Genomic DNA, 14,065 nt, shown 5'->3' with positions numbered 1-14,065 from the left:
ATAATCCGATTTTAAGTCCGGAGTCGAATCCTCAGGGAACCAACCTATCTATTACAACTCTTGGCAATGCTATTATCAACTCAACCAATTTCCAAATGCAAGAGTTTTATCAATAATTGTTGGGTTTTTGTTTAACTACTTCAAACGATATTAAAAATAACAATATGCGAAATTAAAGATAATTCAATGGTAAAAAGGTCTAGGGCATTGATTTCCCCAATTGCTAGTTTAGGTCTTAACTCTTATGCTATAATCTCGCCGTAATACTCTACGAGGATTATTAGCTATGGGTTATCGTAATTATCTCTAACTATGATAATTTACTAGAGCATTCTCTCGAACTACTCTAGCGGACAATATGTGCAGCTCTGAATTATCCCACCAAAGTTTCGTTATCTCTAACCCCACTTTTAAGTTCAAGTAAGAATCTCTTCAATTACCAAAAAGTGGTGTTGTTCAACAGCAATCTAACCTAATATTCTTTCTCAAGAAATATAAGGCAATTAGACACGATTAATCAAGAGCCCATTAAATTAATCACCATACAAAACGTAGTTGAACAATCATATAATAAATCCGGCTCGATTACAACAAGTTGAGTCAAAACTTCAATCAACAATTGGTTCCATCAACCCTAGATCAATTGTTTAGCTACTCATAACAAAAAAAGATAAAACTACAAAGTTTTTCATAATGTGTAATTGCAAGAATTAAAAGGAGATAGAAAAACTCTATTGTTTGGTTGATCTTCTCACACTTGTTCTTGCCTCCAAAGTAGTCTACAAACAAGCTTAAAACTTTCCTGGGCGAGCTTCTTGAGTTTATATGGGTTTGGAATAAGTTTTCCCCGAGTTACACTTTGGTCCCAAAAGTCTGGGCAATTGCACAGTTCCCCGCAGCCGCGGCGCGACGGCGGCACGACCGCGGTGAGAGCATAACATTTTTCTTGCGTTTTGTAGCCTGTCGCGGTCCCACCGCGGTCCACCGCGGTCGCGGTGGATTCAACTCCACACCCCTTTTTGCTTCTTTCCGCTCGTGTGCTTCTTGCTTAGATGTTTTCTGCCCATTATTGATTCCAAAACACTCCATAGTTCTTCCTCACTTGGATTAGTCCCTGTGAAGCAAAAGAACACCAATTAGAGCATTTTATTATCAATTAGCTTATAAAACACAATAAAACATGGTATAATTAGGGAGTAAATATCGTCTATGTACCCTATTATCAACACCCCACATTTAAATCATTGCTAGTCCTCGAGCAATCCACCACACTCTATCAAAGTTCCTTCCCTAAGCTTTCCCCTTAACGAATTACACCATGAACAATTCACCAAAGTTGTACCTAGTAGTGAACAACTTTTGCCTCAAAAGTCGAGTCTTTCATGCCGTGCAATATTTGCACTTACTCAAACTACTCTATACAGAAGTTAAGACTTACCTTTCATTCGTGAATCCCATGCCCTCACATCACACAAGAGAGTAGTTCCACTATTAATATTATTACGAACAATTAGGAACTCAGATGGACAAAATTCGCTCACTCTCAAAAAGAACATTCACATGCCACAAAGATGCACCATAGGCTTGCTCGTATTGTACTACTCTACTAATCGAGCCTATTCAGTATAAGATCAATTAGGATTTCATTTGGTTTTTAATGTAGGCTAAGGGATGGGTAGGATATATCTGGATATAGTGACTAACCTCCCTAAGAACTTTTAATACACTTACATTAACCTTCCACATTTTATTTATGACATGCCCTTCCTTTAGGTGCATTTGTATCAAGCTACCACTTATCAGCTACTACATTTATTCATTTTTTTTTACGTGGCGCTTCTTCTTTTACTCTTCCAAAACTGCACCTTTCTTCTATTTCATTGGCTCCACTCAAAAACCAAACCACCACCCCACACTTTAACTTTTGCATATGTCAAGGTCATTCAAGTGCTTTAGGGAGGTAAAAGGTGTTCAAACAAATGGCTATTCAAACAATTGGGTAAGGTTCGCAATGTGGTTGCCAATGAAATAGGCTTATAGGCTCAACGGGGTTAACTATATATTTGGCTTAACAAAGAAATGCCTATATCACTTCTAAGACTAAATGAAGCTACTATTTCGCTTTGCAAACACACAGGGCAAGTTCTAGGCATCAAATGTAAAGCATAGAATAATGTACAGCTCACACACACATGGCACATGACTCCCGATTGGTTAATTAAGACACTCTCTTTTGAGTGTTCAAGTCAGTTACAAATATACAAATTTAAGGCATTTTAGCAAGAGTCAACCACTGAGACTAGGCGCTATACCCTAGTGTCGACTGTGTTCACGTGTATTAACGCTAAGGGTTTGTCCTTCTATTTCAGCTCCTAGCCCATCAATACTAACTAAAAAGTAAAAAAACAAAAACAAAAACTACCTACACCCGGTTTGTCACGACCCGGATTTCCCACCCTCGAGGGTCGTGATGGCGCCTACTAATAGGAGCTAGGCAAGCCAGCTTAATTAACAAATTCAGTAAACACATGTTCCTTTTTAACAATTAACGGTATTAAATAAAGGTGACGGAATTAAAATCATTAGCGGAAGACTTAAATTATATAACTGAATAAAATATAGAAATTCCAACATACATCTCTACCCCGGGACAGGAGTCACATACTCACGAACATCTAAGGAGTACAACATACAAAGTCTGAAAGAACAAACCTGTTTATCTCGGGTACAATGAGATGACAGCCAAACATAAGATAGAAGGGAGGCGTCGGGCCTGCGGACGCCTGCAAGCTACCTCGTGTCTCTCTGGACTAAAGGTTCGCCCCCGTGCTAATGCTGCTGCTGCTGCTCAATACCTGGACCTGTGCAAACATGCACAGAGTGTAGCAGCAGCACAACCGACCCCATGTGTTAGTAAGTGCCTAGCCTAACCCCGGCGAAGTAGCGACGAGGCTAGACTGGACCTCACATAAACCTGTGTAATTATAAATATACAGCAGAAATCGGAGTACAAGACAACTAACAGTATGGGAGGGGAAACATGCTGTGGGGAGATAACAATATTAACAGTAAATCCAAAGTAATCAATCCAGGTGCAATTTATAATTTTCGACGATCAAGAAACTAATACCAACACTAAGCACATTTGTATCACTAACTGTTGCGTCGTGCAACCCGACCCTATTATATTTCAACACTGTTGCGGCGTGCAACCTGATCCACAACTATCACTGTTGCGGCGTGCAATCCGATCCACACTTATCACTGTTGCGGCATGTAACCCGATCCACAATTTTCACTGTTGCGGCGTGCAACCCGATCCACAATTTTCACTGTTGCGGCGTGCAACCCGATCCTCATATAACATTGTTGTGGCGCGCAACCCGATCCGTAATGTATACCTCTCAACCTTGCCCAAGCAACGGTCACAAATAAAGGGCAAGGGAGTAAATAAGTATTTGGTAGGAAATCCGAACAAGGGTACACAAACAACCTAATAGCAACCATGCAAGAGTAAATCGTTATTTCTCTTTTTCTTTCATTTTCATATCCTAGTTCTCATTAGCACTCGTGTCAAGCTCCAAGTCATTTCTCATTTCATATGCTCTCACCATTTGTATTTCAGACCGAGCCAATGCTCCACGAAGTTCCACAATCACAATATCTTTCATAAGGTGTTTACAATGCATAGAAGCCATCAATTAAGCATGGAAGGCATAACAATATCCAAAAAATCCACATATAAGGACTCACGGTCATGCTAGACCCTAATGTATAGGAACTCGTCACCATGCCTATACATCGTACTCGATCATTTAGCAATTACCAAACAAGACTCGACTCCTATTCCCTCAAGCTAGGGTTAAACCAAACACTTACCTCAACTTCCCCAGCCAATACAATCCTCCACAATCGCTTTCCCTCTCGAATTTGGCTCCAACTCAACCAAATCTATGCAATAAGAACTTCATGATATCAATATGTGCTAAACAAATCAAATCCAATGATTAACTATAGCTTTTTCATCAGTTTACCCCAAAAGGTCAAAAATGCCCCCGGGCCCACATGGTTAAAACCCAAGGTTCGAACCAAAACCCGATTACACATTCCCCCATGAACTCAAATATGTAAGTTATTCTGGAATCGGAACTCGAATTGAGGTCCAAAACCCCCAATTTTTAAAAACCTAGGTTCTACCCTAAATACCCAATTTCCCCATTAAAATCTTTCTTTTGAAGTTGAAATTATATCAAGGATGTTAAGGAGTTTAGAAAATCAGTTAGAAATCACTTACCAATCATTTTGAAGAAGTAGAATCGTTTGGAAAATCGCCTCTTATGTTTTGGGTTTTGAAAAAGTGAAAAAGTGACTGAAAATCCCGACTTTATATACTGTACTGAAGACCCGGCGCGGACCGCACAAAAATGCTCTGCGGCCGCGCTGAGGAAGAGTGGGGAAACCACTCTCTGAACCTACCCAGCGTGGACCGCACTGTTTTGGAGCGCGACCGCGCTGGAGGAATGAACCCAAATCCCACTCTTCTGAATCTCCCAGTGCGGACCACGCTGATATGGCACGCGGCCGCGCTGGTCGAACTAGAATTCACTGGGCACCCTTTTGGGTCAATCTGGTCATCGGGGCTGCAATAGATGAAAACCCCTCCACAAACCGACAGTAGTAGCCTGCTAACCCCAAGAAACTCCGAATCTCCGACGCTGATGCTGGTCTAGGCCAGTTCTTGACTGCCTTTATCTTCTTCGGGTCTACTTGAATACCCTGAGCTGATACAACGTGACCCAGAAATGCTACTGAACTCAGCCATAACTCACACTTGGAGAACTTGGCGTATAACTGACTACCCCTCAGAGTCTGAAGAACCACTCTAAGGTGCTGCTCGTGTTCCTCCTGGCCGCGGGAGTACACCAAAATATCATCAATAAAGACTATCACGAACATGTCCAAATATGGCCTGAACACTCGGTTCATCAACTCCATGAATGCTGCCGGGGCATTGGTCAACCCAAGCGACATGACCAAGAACTCGTAATGCCCGTACCGAGTACGGAAAGCTGTCTTAGGGACATCAGATGCCCTAATCCTCAACTGGTGGTAGCCAGATCTCAAGTCAATCTTAGAAAATACCCTTGCACCCTGAAGCTGGTCGAACAAATCATCAATCCTCGGCAGTGGATACTTATTCTTAATTGTTAACTTGTTCAATTGCCGGTAATCTATACACATCTGCATCGACCCATCCTTCTTCTTGACGAATATCACTGGCGCGCCCCAAGGCGAAACACTGGGTCTAATGAAACCCTTATCTAACAGATCCTGCAATTGGTCCTTTAACTCCTTCAGCTCCGGCGGGGCCATACGATATGGCGGAATAGAAATGGGCTGGGTGCCTGGAGCCAAATCAATACAGAAATCGATATCTCTATCGGGTGGCATACCCAGCAGGTCCGAAGGAAAAACATCGGGAAACTCCCGGACAAAGGCACAGAATCTATGGGAGGGACCTCAACACTGGAATCACGAACATAGGCCAAATAGGTCAGACACCCCTTCTCGACCGTACGTCGAGCCTTCACGTACGATATGACACTACGGGTAGAATGACCTGGAGTCCCTCTCCACTCTAAGCGAGGCATACCCGGTAAGGCTAAAGTCACGGTCTTGGCATGGCAGTCCAAGATAGCGTGATAGGGTAATAACCAATCCATACCCAGAATGATATCAAAGTCAACCATATCTAAGAGCAACAAGTCTACACGGGTCTCAAGACCCCCAATTACTACAACACACGAACGATGGACTCGGTCGACCACGATAGAGTTACCCACCGGTGTAGACACATATACATGAATACCCAAAGCATCACTAGGCATGACCAAGCATGGTGCGAAATAAGGCGAAACATATAAATACGTAGATCCTGGACCAAATAGTATTGAAGCATCTGGATCACAAACCAGAACCGTACCTGTGATCACCGCATCTGAGGCCTCTGCCTCGGGCCTAGCCTAGAGTGCATAGCAACGGGGCTGGGCCCCACCACCCTGAACTGTATCCCCAGGTTGATCTGCTGCTAGCTGACCTCCGCCCCTGGCGGTCTGAGCTCCACCTCTATGGCCTCTACCTCCACCTCTAGCTGGCTGTGGAGCATCCGGTGCCTGAATCATAGGACGGGGACCCTGCTGCTGCGACTGAGTACCCCTCAATCTCGGGCAAGCTCTCCTGATGTGACCATACTCACCACACTCACAACACCCCTCTGAATGTTGTGGCTGGCCCTGGCGACCTGAATGACCTCCACGGAAACTCTGAAGTGGCGGTGCGCTGATGGGAGCTGACGGTACGCTGAGGGACTACTGATCAGAATAATTCCCACGGTAACCACGATCACTTGGGGCACCCTGAGAAACCTGGAGGGCTGACTAGAAAGGCCTGGAGGGCTGACCCCTATCATAAGAATCCCTGCCTCCAGATGAGACACCACTGAAACGACCTGAGTGACGGGGTCTCTTGTCTGCTCTATGGCTACCCCCCTGTGCCAGAACCATCTCAACTCGGCGGGCCACATTGGCCGCCTCCTGAAATCTGATCTCACTACCAGTCTCCCTAGCCATCTGGAGACGAATCGGCTGAATCAAACCATCAATAAATCTCCTCACCCTCTCCCTCTCAGTGGGGAGTATGACAAGAGCATGGCAAGCTAGATCGAAAAAACCGGGTCTCATACTGAGTGACCGTCATAGACCCTTGCTGGAGGCGCTCAAACTGCCTCCGATAAGCATCCCTCTGAGTAACGGGAAGAAACTTCTCCAGAAACAACTCTGAAAATTGATCCCAAGTCAAAGACGGCGACCTTGCTGGTCTGGCTAAACAGAAATCCCTCCACCAAGTCTTGGCGGACCCAGATAAACGGAACGCAGCAAAATCAACTCCAATGGACTCCACAATGCCCATGTTCCGAAGAACCTCGTGGCAGCTATATAAGAAATCCTGGGGGTCCTCTGACGAAGCACCGCTGAATATGGTGGTGAAGAGCTTGGTGAACCTATCCAGTCTCCACAAAGCATCTGCGGACATAGCCGCTCCATCGCCGGTCTGAGTCACAATACCCAGCTGAGCTGCCACAGCTAGCTGAACCACTGGAACCTGAGCCTGGGGAGCTACTTGCTCCGGAGTACGTCCAGCAGGAGTCTGAACTCCTCCTCCAGCCTGGGAAGTGGTTGGTGCTACTGGAAGCAAACCCGCTCTAGTGACGCTCTCCACAAAGCCTACCAATCTGATCAAAGCGTCCTGAAGAACTGGGGTGGCTATAAACCCCTCTGGGACCTGAGCTGGGCCCACTAGCACTGCTGGGACTGGGGCCGGAACCTCCTCGTCAAAACCAACCTGAGGCTCCGCCGCTGGTGCTGCTGCTCGGGGCTGAGCTCTGCCCCTACCTCGGCCTCTAGCACGGCCTTGTCCTTTGCCCCTAGCGGGAGCTGCCTGGGGCTCGGACTGCTGGTCTGAAGATGAGGAAGCGCATGTTCTCGCCATTCTGTGAGGAAACAGAGTAAAAGTTCAATTAGCATTGAGAAACCAAACTGCACGACAAGAAAGAACAAAGGAGAGATTTTTCCTAACTTGGCAGCCTCTAGGGGATAAGTACAGACGTCTCCGTACCGATGCCGCAGACTCTACTAAGCTTGTCTGTGAGTTGTGAGACCTATGTAACCTAGAGCTCTGATACCAACTTGTCACGACCCGGATTTCCCACCCTCGAGGGTCGTGATGGCGCCTACTAATAGGAGCTAGGCAAACCAACTTAATTAAGAAATTCATTAAACACATGTTCCTTTTTAACAATTAACGGTATTAAATAAAGGTGACAGAATTAAAATCATTAGCGGAAGACTTAAATTATATAACTGAATAAAATATAGAAATTCCAACATACGTCTCTACCCCGGGACTGGAGTCACATACTCACGAACATCTAAGGAGTACTACATACAAAGTCTGAAAGAACAAATCTGTTTATCTCAGGTACAATAAGATGACAACCAAACATAAGATAGAAGGGAGACGCCGGGCCTGCGGACGCCTGCAAGCTACCTCGTGTCTCTCTGGACTGAAGGTTCGCCCCCGTACTAATGCTGCTGCTGCTGCTCAATACCTGGACCTGTGCAAACATGCACAGAGTGTAGCATCTGCACAACCGACCCCATGTGCTGGTAAGTGCCTAGCCTAACCCCGGCGAAGTAGTGACGAGGCTAGACTGGACCTCACATAAACCTGTGCAATTATAAATATACAGCAGAAATCGGAGTTCAAGACAACTAATAGTATGGGAGGGGAAACATGCTGTGGTGAGATAACAATATTAACAGTAAATCCCAAGTGATCAATCCAAGTGCAATTTACAATTTTCGACGATCAAGAAACTAATACCAACACAAAGCACATTTGTATCCTAACTGTTGCGGCGCGCAACCCGACCCTATTATATTTCAACACTGTTGCGGCGTGCAACCCGATCCACAACTATCACTGCTGCAGCGTGCAACCCGATCCATAATTATCACTGTTGCGGCGTGCAACCCGATCCACAATTTTCACTGTTGAGGCGAGCAACCCGATCCACAATTTTCACTGTTGCGGCGTGCAACCCGATCCTCATATAACATTGTTGCGGCGCTCAACCCGATCCGTAATGTATACCTCTCAACCTTGCCCAAGCAACAGTCACAAATAAAGGGCAAGGGAGTAAATAAGTATTTGGAAGGAAATACCAACAAGGGTACACAAACAACAAAATAGCAACCATGCAAGAGTAAATCGTTATTTCTCCTTTTCTTTCGTTTTCATATCCTAGTTCTCATTAGCACTCGTGTCAAGCTCCAAGTCATTTCTCATTTCATATGCTCTCACCATTTGTATTTCAGACCGAGCCAATTCTCCACGAAGTTCCACAATCACAATATCTTTTACAAGGTGTTTACAACGCATAGAAGCCATCAATTAAGCATGGAAGGCATAACAATATCCAAACAATCCACATATAAGGACTCACGGTCATGCTAGACCCCAATGTATAGGAACTCATCACCATGCCTATACATCGTATTCGATCATTTAGCAATTAGCAAACAAGACTCGACTCCTATTCCCTCAAGCTAGGGTTAAACCAAACACTTACCTCAATTTCCCCGGCCAATACAATCCTTCACAATCGCTTTCCCTCTCGAATTCGGCTCCAACTCAACCAAATCTTTGCAATAAGGACTTCATGATATCAATATGTGCTAACAAATCAAATCGAATGATTAACTATAGCTTTTTCATCAGTTTACCCCAAAAGGTCAAAGATGCCCCCGGGCCCACATGGTTAAAACCTGAGGTTCAGACCAAAACCCGATTACCCATTCCCCCATGAACTCAAATATGTAAGTTATTTTGGAATCAGACCTCGCATTGAGGTCAAAAACACCCAATTTTAGAAAACCTAGGTTCTACCCTAAATTACCAATTTCCCATTAAAATCTTTGTTTTGAAGTTGAAATTATGTTTAAGGATGATAAGGAGTTTAGAAAATCAATTAGAAATCACTTACCAATCGTTTTGAAGAAGTAGAATCGTTTGGCAAATCACCTCTTATGTTTTGGGTTTTGAAAAAGTGAAAAAGTGACTGAAAATCCCGACTTTATATACTGTACTGAAGACCCGGCACAGACCGCACTAAAATGCTCCGCGGCCACGCTGAGGAAGAGTGGGGAAACCACTCTCTGAACCTACCCAGCGCGGACCGCACTGTTTTGGAGCACGCCCGCGCTGGCGGAATGAACCCAAATCCCACTCTCTGAATCTCCCAGCGCGGACCGCTCTGATGTGGCACGCGGCCGCGCTGGTCGAACTGGAATTCACTGGCCCTCTGAACCTAGCCACGCGGACGGCGCAGAAATGCACCGTGGCTGCGCGGCTTCCAGCGCGGACCGCGCGGAAATGACCGCGGCCGCGCTGGGGGCCTGCAACACCTGAACCTGCAACCATCTGATATTTCTAGCCTAAGACCTCCCGGGACCTACTCGAAACTGACCCGAGCCCTCGGGGCTCGAAACCGAACATACATATAAACTCAAAAACATCCTACGGACTCATCCGTGCGATCAAATCGCCCAAACAACATCATTATCATCAAATTAGCCCTCAAGACCCAGGATTACCTTCCAATTTTCATGAAACATCAAGTTTCGAGTTTTTAGTCCAAAACACGTCAAACGACGTCCAAATTCAACCAAACTTTATAGAAAGTACTTAGGCCGTATATAAGAGTTGTACCGGGCATCGGAACCAAAATGCGAGCCCGATACCACAGTCTTTTAATCACATTTCATTTCAAATTTCCTTATTTATTTTCAGAAAACAATTTCGCACAAAAATTCATTTCTCGGGCTTGGGACCTCGAAATTTGATTCCGGGCATATACCCAAGTCCCATATTTTCCTACGGACCCTCCGGGACCGTCAAATCATGGGCCCGGGTCCGTTTGCCCAAGACGTTGACCGAAGTCAAACTTAATAAATTAAATACCAAGATTTAACAATTTTTCTCACAAATTTCATATTTAAACTTTTCCGGCTACGCGCCCGGACTGCGCACACAACTCGAGGCAACCCCAAATGTGGTTTCCAGGGCCTCAAAAGTACAGAGGGAGTAGGAATGCAGGTGATGACCCTTTGGGTCGTCACACGGTTCAAGCTAAACCCTTGGAAAAGACACGTGGCCCAAAGAAAAACCAAGGGGGAGTTACTACACTACCTAAAAATAAATAAAAAATAAATCTTTTAGGTATTTTCTCTAGACTAACTTCCCTCAAGAAACTGTCTCAAATATCCGTCACTAGGAAGAGTCCTTATATTCTCTTTTTTTTTGTTCGACTAATGTCCCTCAAGAGACCTGTCGAAAGGTGTCCGTCTTCGGGCCCAGTCGAAGTTAACTACATGAACCTACGATACCAAACAATCAAAAAGAAAGAAAGCAACATCATACACAGTTATACAATCTTGATACAACAACAACCACCCCCCACCCCACACTTAAAAGTTTGGCATGTCCCCATGTCAACAAATAGAAAGCTGAGTAGGGTAAGGGGACTTCCCTGAAGCTCAATCCTGATTAGAGACAGTGCTAGGATCGAGGTGACATGCTCGGCCTAGCGATCGAAGCCATCCCATAATCTTTTTCTCCGACTAGGCCTGTTGAGTGGCCAGAGTATCAACTCGGGTGCCCATGTCCGTGACAGAAGTGTGGAGACCAGCCATTTCCTGCTCCAGTTTGGAGACAAACCTAGTGCGCTCAAACTGTGTCGTACTAGCTTGACCCCTAGCTCTTAAAGAGCTGCCCGGTCCGCTAGTGGAGGACCCTGTGTTGCGTCTATTCCTATATGGATGCATTTTACCTGTCAAACAGAGAATCGCCTATCAGTGAGGGTGTGAGTTGTGTGAACTATGGGTGGTTACTCAGACATTCCAAGGTAATGTTTCAACCTTTGCCCATTCACTGTGAACTTATTCGTCCCATCTTCTGATTCAATCTCAACAGCTCCACTTGGGAACATTTGCACCACTCTGAAGGGTCCTGACCATCGGGACTTCATCTTACCCGGAAATACTCTCAATCTGGAGTTGTATAACAACACTAGCTCTCCAGATTTGATGTTTCAGTCCATGATGTGCTTGTCATGCAATAGTTTCATCCGTTCTTTGTATAATCTAGCACTCTCGAATGCATGGAACCTGAATTCCTCTAGCTCATGTAACCCAGTGACTCTGTTAGTGCCTGCTGTCTCCATGTCCAAGTTCAACTGCCGCAGTGCCCAAAGTGCTTTATGTTTGTGTTCAACCGGAAGGTGGCATGCCTTTCCAAACACCAACTTGTACGGTGACATAACAATTGGGTTTTTGAAGGTTGTGCGGTACGCCCACAATGCATCATCCAGCTTCTTTGCCCAATCAGTCCTTGTTGCATTCACTGTGTTTGCAAGGACATTTTTAATCTCCCTGTTGGACACTTCAACTTGCCCGCTCGACTGTGGGTGGTACTGGGTGGTCACTTTATGATGAACTTCATACTTTTCCAACAGCCGTGCGAATGCTCTATTGTAGAAATGGGTTCCGCCATCACTGAGTATAGCTCTCGGGGTGCCAAAACATGTGAAAATGTTCTTCTTTAGAAAGCCTGTTACCCCTTTCGCATCTTTGGGCGGTAGAGCCAGTGTTTCGAGCCACTTGGAGATGTAGTCAACTGCTACTAATATGTACTTGTTACCGTACGAGCTGACAAATGGCCCTATGAAGTCGATCCCCCACATGTCAAAAACCTCCACCTCTTGAATTGTGGTCATTGGCATCTCGTGTCTGCAAGATATGTTGCCTGTCCTTTGGCATACATCAAAACTTTTGACCCAATCATGGGCATCCTTGAACAGAGTTGGCCAATACAAGCCCAACTCCAACACCTTAGCTACTGTCCAAATTCCTCCAAAGTGTCCACCATATGGTGAAGCATGGCAAGCCTGCAAAACAGAATGTTGATCTTTCTCGGGGATACACCGCCGGATCATGTTATCTACACATATTTTAAACAAAAGAGGTTCATCCCAATAATAAGACCGACAATCACGAAAGAACTTTTTCTTTTGAATTGAGGAGAGTTCATAAGGTACAATACCACTTGCTAAATAATTAGCAATATCAGCATACCACGGTGTCTCCTCCATTGTCATTGCTAGTAACTGTTCATCCGGGAATGTCTCTGTTATATCCTCAACCTCTACCTTCTTTTCAGCTCCTTCAAACCTTGAGAGGTGGTCAGCTACTTGGTTCTCTATCCCTTTTCTATCACGTATCTCCAGATTAACAGAAGAACCCAGCGAATCAAGCGTGGCTTTGAATCCTTCTTTTCTATCAGGTACCTAATTGTTGCATGGTCAATATAAACAATAACTTTCGAGCCAATCAAGTGTGACCTGAATTTGTCGAATGCAAAAATGGCAGCCAACATCTCCTTTTCTGTCACGGTGTAATTGAGTTGTGCACCGCTTAGCGTTCTGCTTGCATAGTAAATCGAGTGCGTCAGTTTATCTTTTCGCTGCCCCAAGACTGCTCGTATAGCATATTCACTTGCGTCGCACATGAGCTCAAACGGTTGCTCCCAGTTGGGTGTAACAATGATGGGTGCAGTCACCAATCTCTTCTTCAACTCCTCAAATGCCAACCTGCAATCATTAGAAAACACAAAGGGGTGATCCTTTTCAAGGAGTTTGCATAAACGGTTAGCAATCTTAGAGAAATCTTTTATGAATCGCCTGTAGAACCCGGCGTGCCCAAGGAAACTTCTCACCACCTTAACTGAAGTAGGTGGTGGCAGCTTCTCAATCACGTCAACCTTAGCATGGTCAACATCGATTCCCTTACTGGACACTCGATGCCCCAGGACTATCCCTTCTTGTACCATAAAATGGCACTTTTCCCAGTTCAGCACTAAATTTGTATCCACACATCTTCTGAGCACTCTTCTTAAGTTGTGAAGACAATCCTCGGATGTATCCCCCACAATGTTCTCCGCCATGTTTGTGAAAATGGCTAACATGTACCGTTGAAATGTCGCCGGTGCTTTGCAAAGCCCAAAAAGGTATTCTTCGAAAGGCAAAGATGCCATACAGACAAGTAAATGATGTTTTCTCTCTATCTACGGGGGCTATTGAGATCTGATTGTACCCTGAATATCCATCCAAGAAACAAAAGTGAGATCGCCCGGCCAGCCTGTCCAACATTTGGTCAATGAATGGCAGGGGAAGTGGTCCTTCTGGGTGGCTGTGTTCAATTTCTAGTAATCCATGCAAATCTGCCATCCCATGAATATACGAGTCGAGATCAACTCATTATTCTCATTTTGTACGACCGTCATTCCCCCTTTTTTCGGCACACATTGAACAGGGCTAACCCAATTGCTGTCGGAGACGGGGAAGATGATACCCTCATCTTACCATTTGATCACTTCCTTCTTCACCACC

General features: G+C 45.0%; 2 protein-coding genes across 2 annotated transcripts; both read right to left on the bottom strand.

Annotated features, from left to right (window-relative positions):
* LOC109237910 (RNA-directed DNA polymerase homolog) lies at positions 4,727-5,241 on the bottom strand. The gene is made up of 2 exons (XM_019404308.1): positions 4,830-5,241; positions 4,727-4,776 (listed from the first exon to the last, which is right to left on the bottom strand). Exons 1-2 carry the CDS (start codon positions 5,239-5,241, stop codon positions 4,727-4,729), a joined length of 462 nt encoding a protein of 153 aa, XP_019259853.1.
* LOC109237900 lies at positions 11,241-12,400 on the bottom strand. Its single transcript, XM_019404299.1, has 3 exons — positions 11,999-12,400; positions 11,787-11,908; positions 11,241-11,430 (listed from the first exon to the last, which is right to left on the bottom strand). Exons 1-3 carry the CDS (start codon positions 12,398-12,400, stop codon positions 11,241-11,243), a joined length of 714 nt encoding a protein of 237 aa, XP_019259844.1.

The sequence above is a fragment of the Nicotiana attenuata genome, chromosome 1 (assembly GCF_001879085.1).
Source record: "Nicotiana attenuata strain UT chromosome 1, NIATTr2, whole genome shotgun sequence".
Classification (NCBI taxonomy): domain Eukaryota; kingdom Viridiplantae; phylum Streptophyta; class Magnoliopsida; order Solanales; family Solanaceae; genus Nicotiana; species Nicotiana attenuata.
Note: the sequence above shows the minus strand (reverse complement) of the source record. Positions and strands in the feature narration are given on the sequence as shown.

Bases quoted from the DNA above. Each gene is read 5' to 3' on its own strand.
- LOC109237900 (XM_019404299.1), bottom strand. From the start codon at position 12,400: ATGCCAATGACCACAATTCAAGAGGTGGAGGTTTTTGACATGTGGGGG. The intron at 11,909-11,998 runs GCAAAGAAGCTG...GTGTTTGGAAAG, and splicing joins ATGCAACAAGGACTGATTGG to GCATGCCACCTTCCGGTTGA. The intron at 11,431-11,786 runs GTTCCATGCATT...GCATCCATATAG, and splicing joins CATGAGCTAGAGGAATTCAG to GAATAGACGCAACACAGGGT.
- LOC109237910 (XM_019404308.1), bottom strand. From the start codon at position 5,241: ATGTGTATAGATTACCGGCAATTGAACAAGTTAACAATTAAGAATAAG. The intron at 4,777-4,829 runs GTGAGTTATGGC...GTATCAGCTCAG, and splicing joins ATACGCCAAGTTCTCCAAGT to GGTATTCAAGTAGACCCGAA.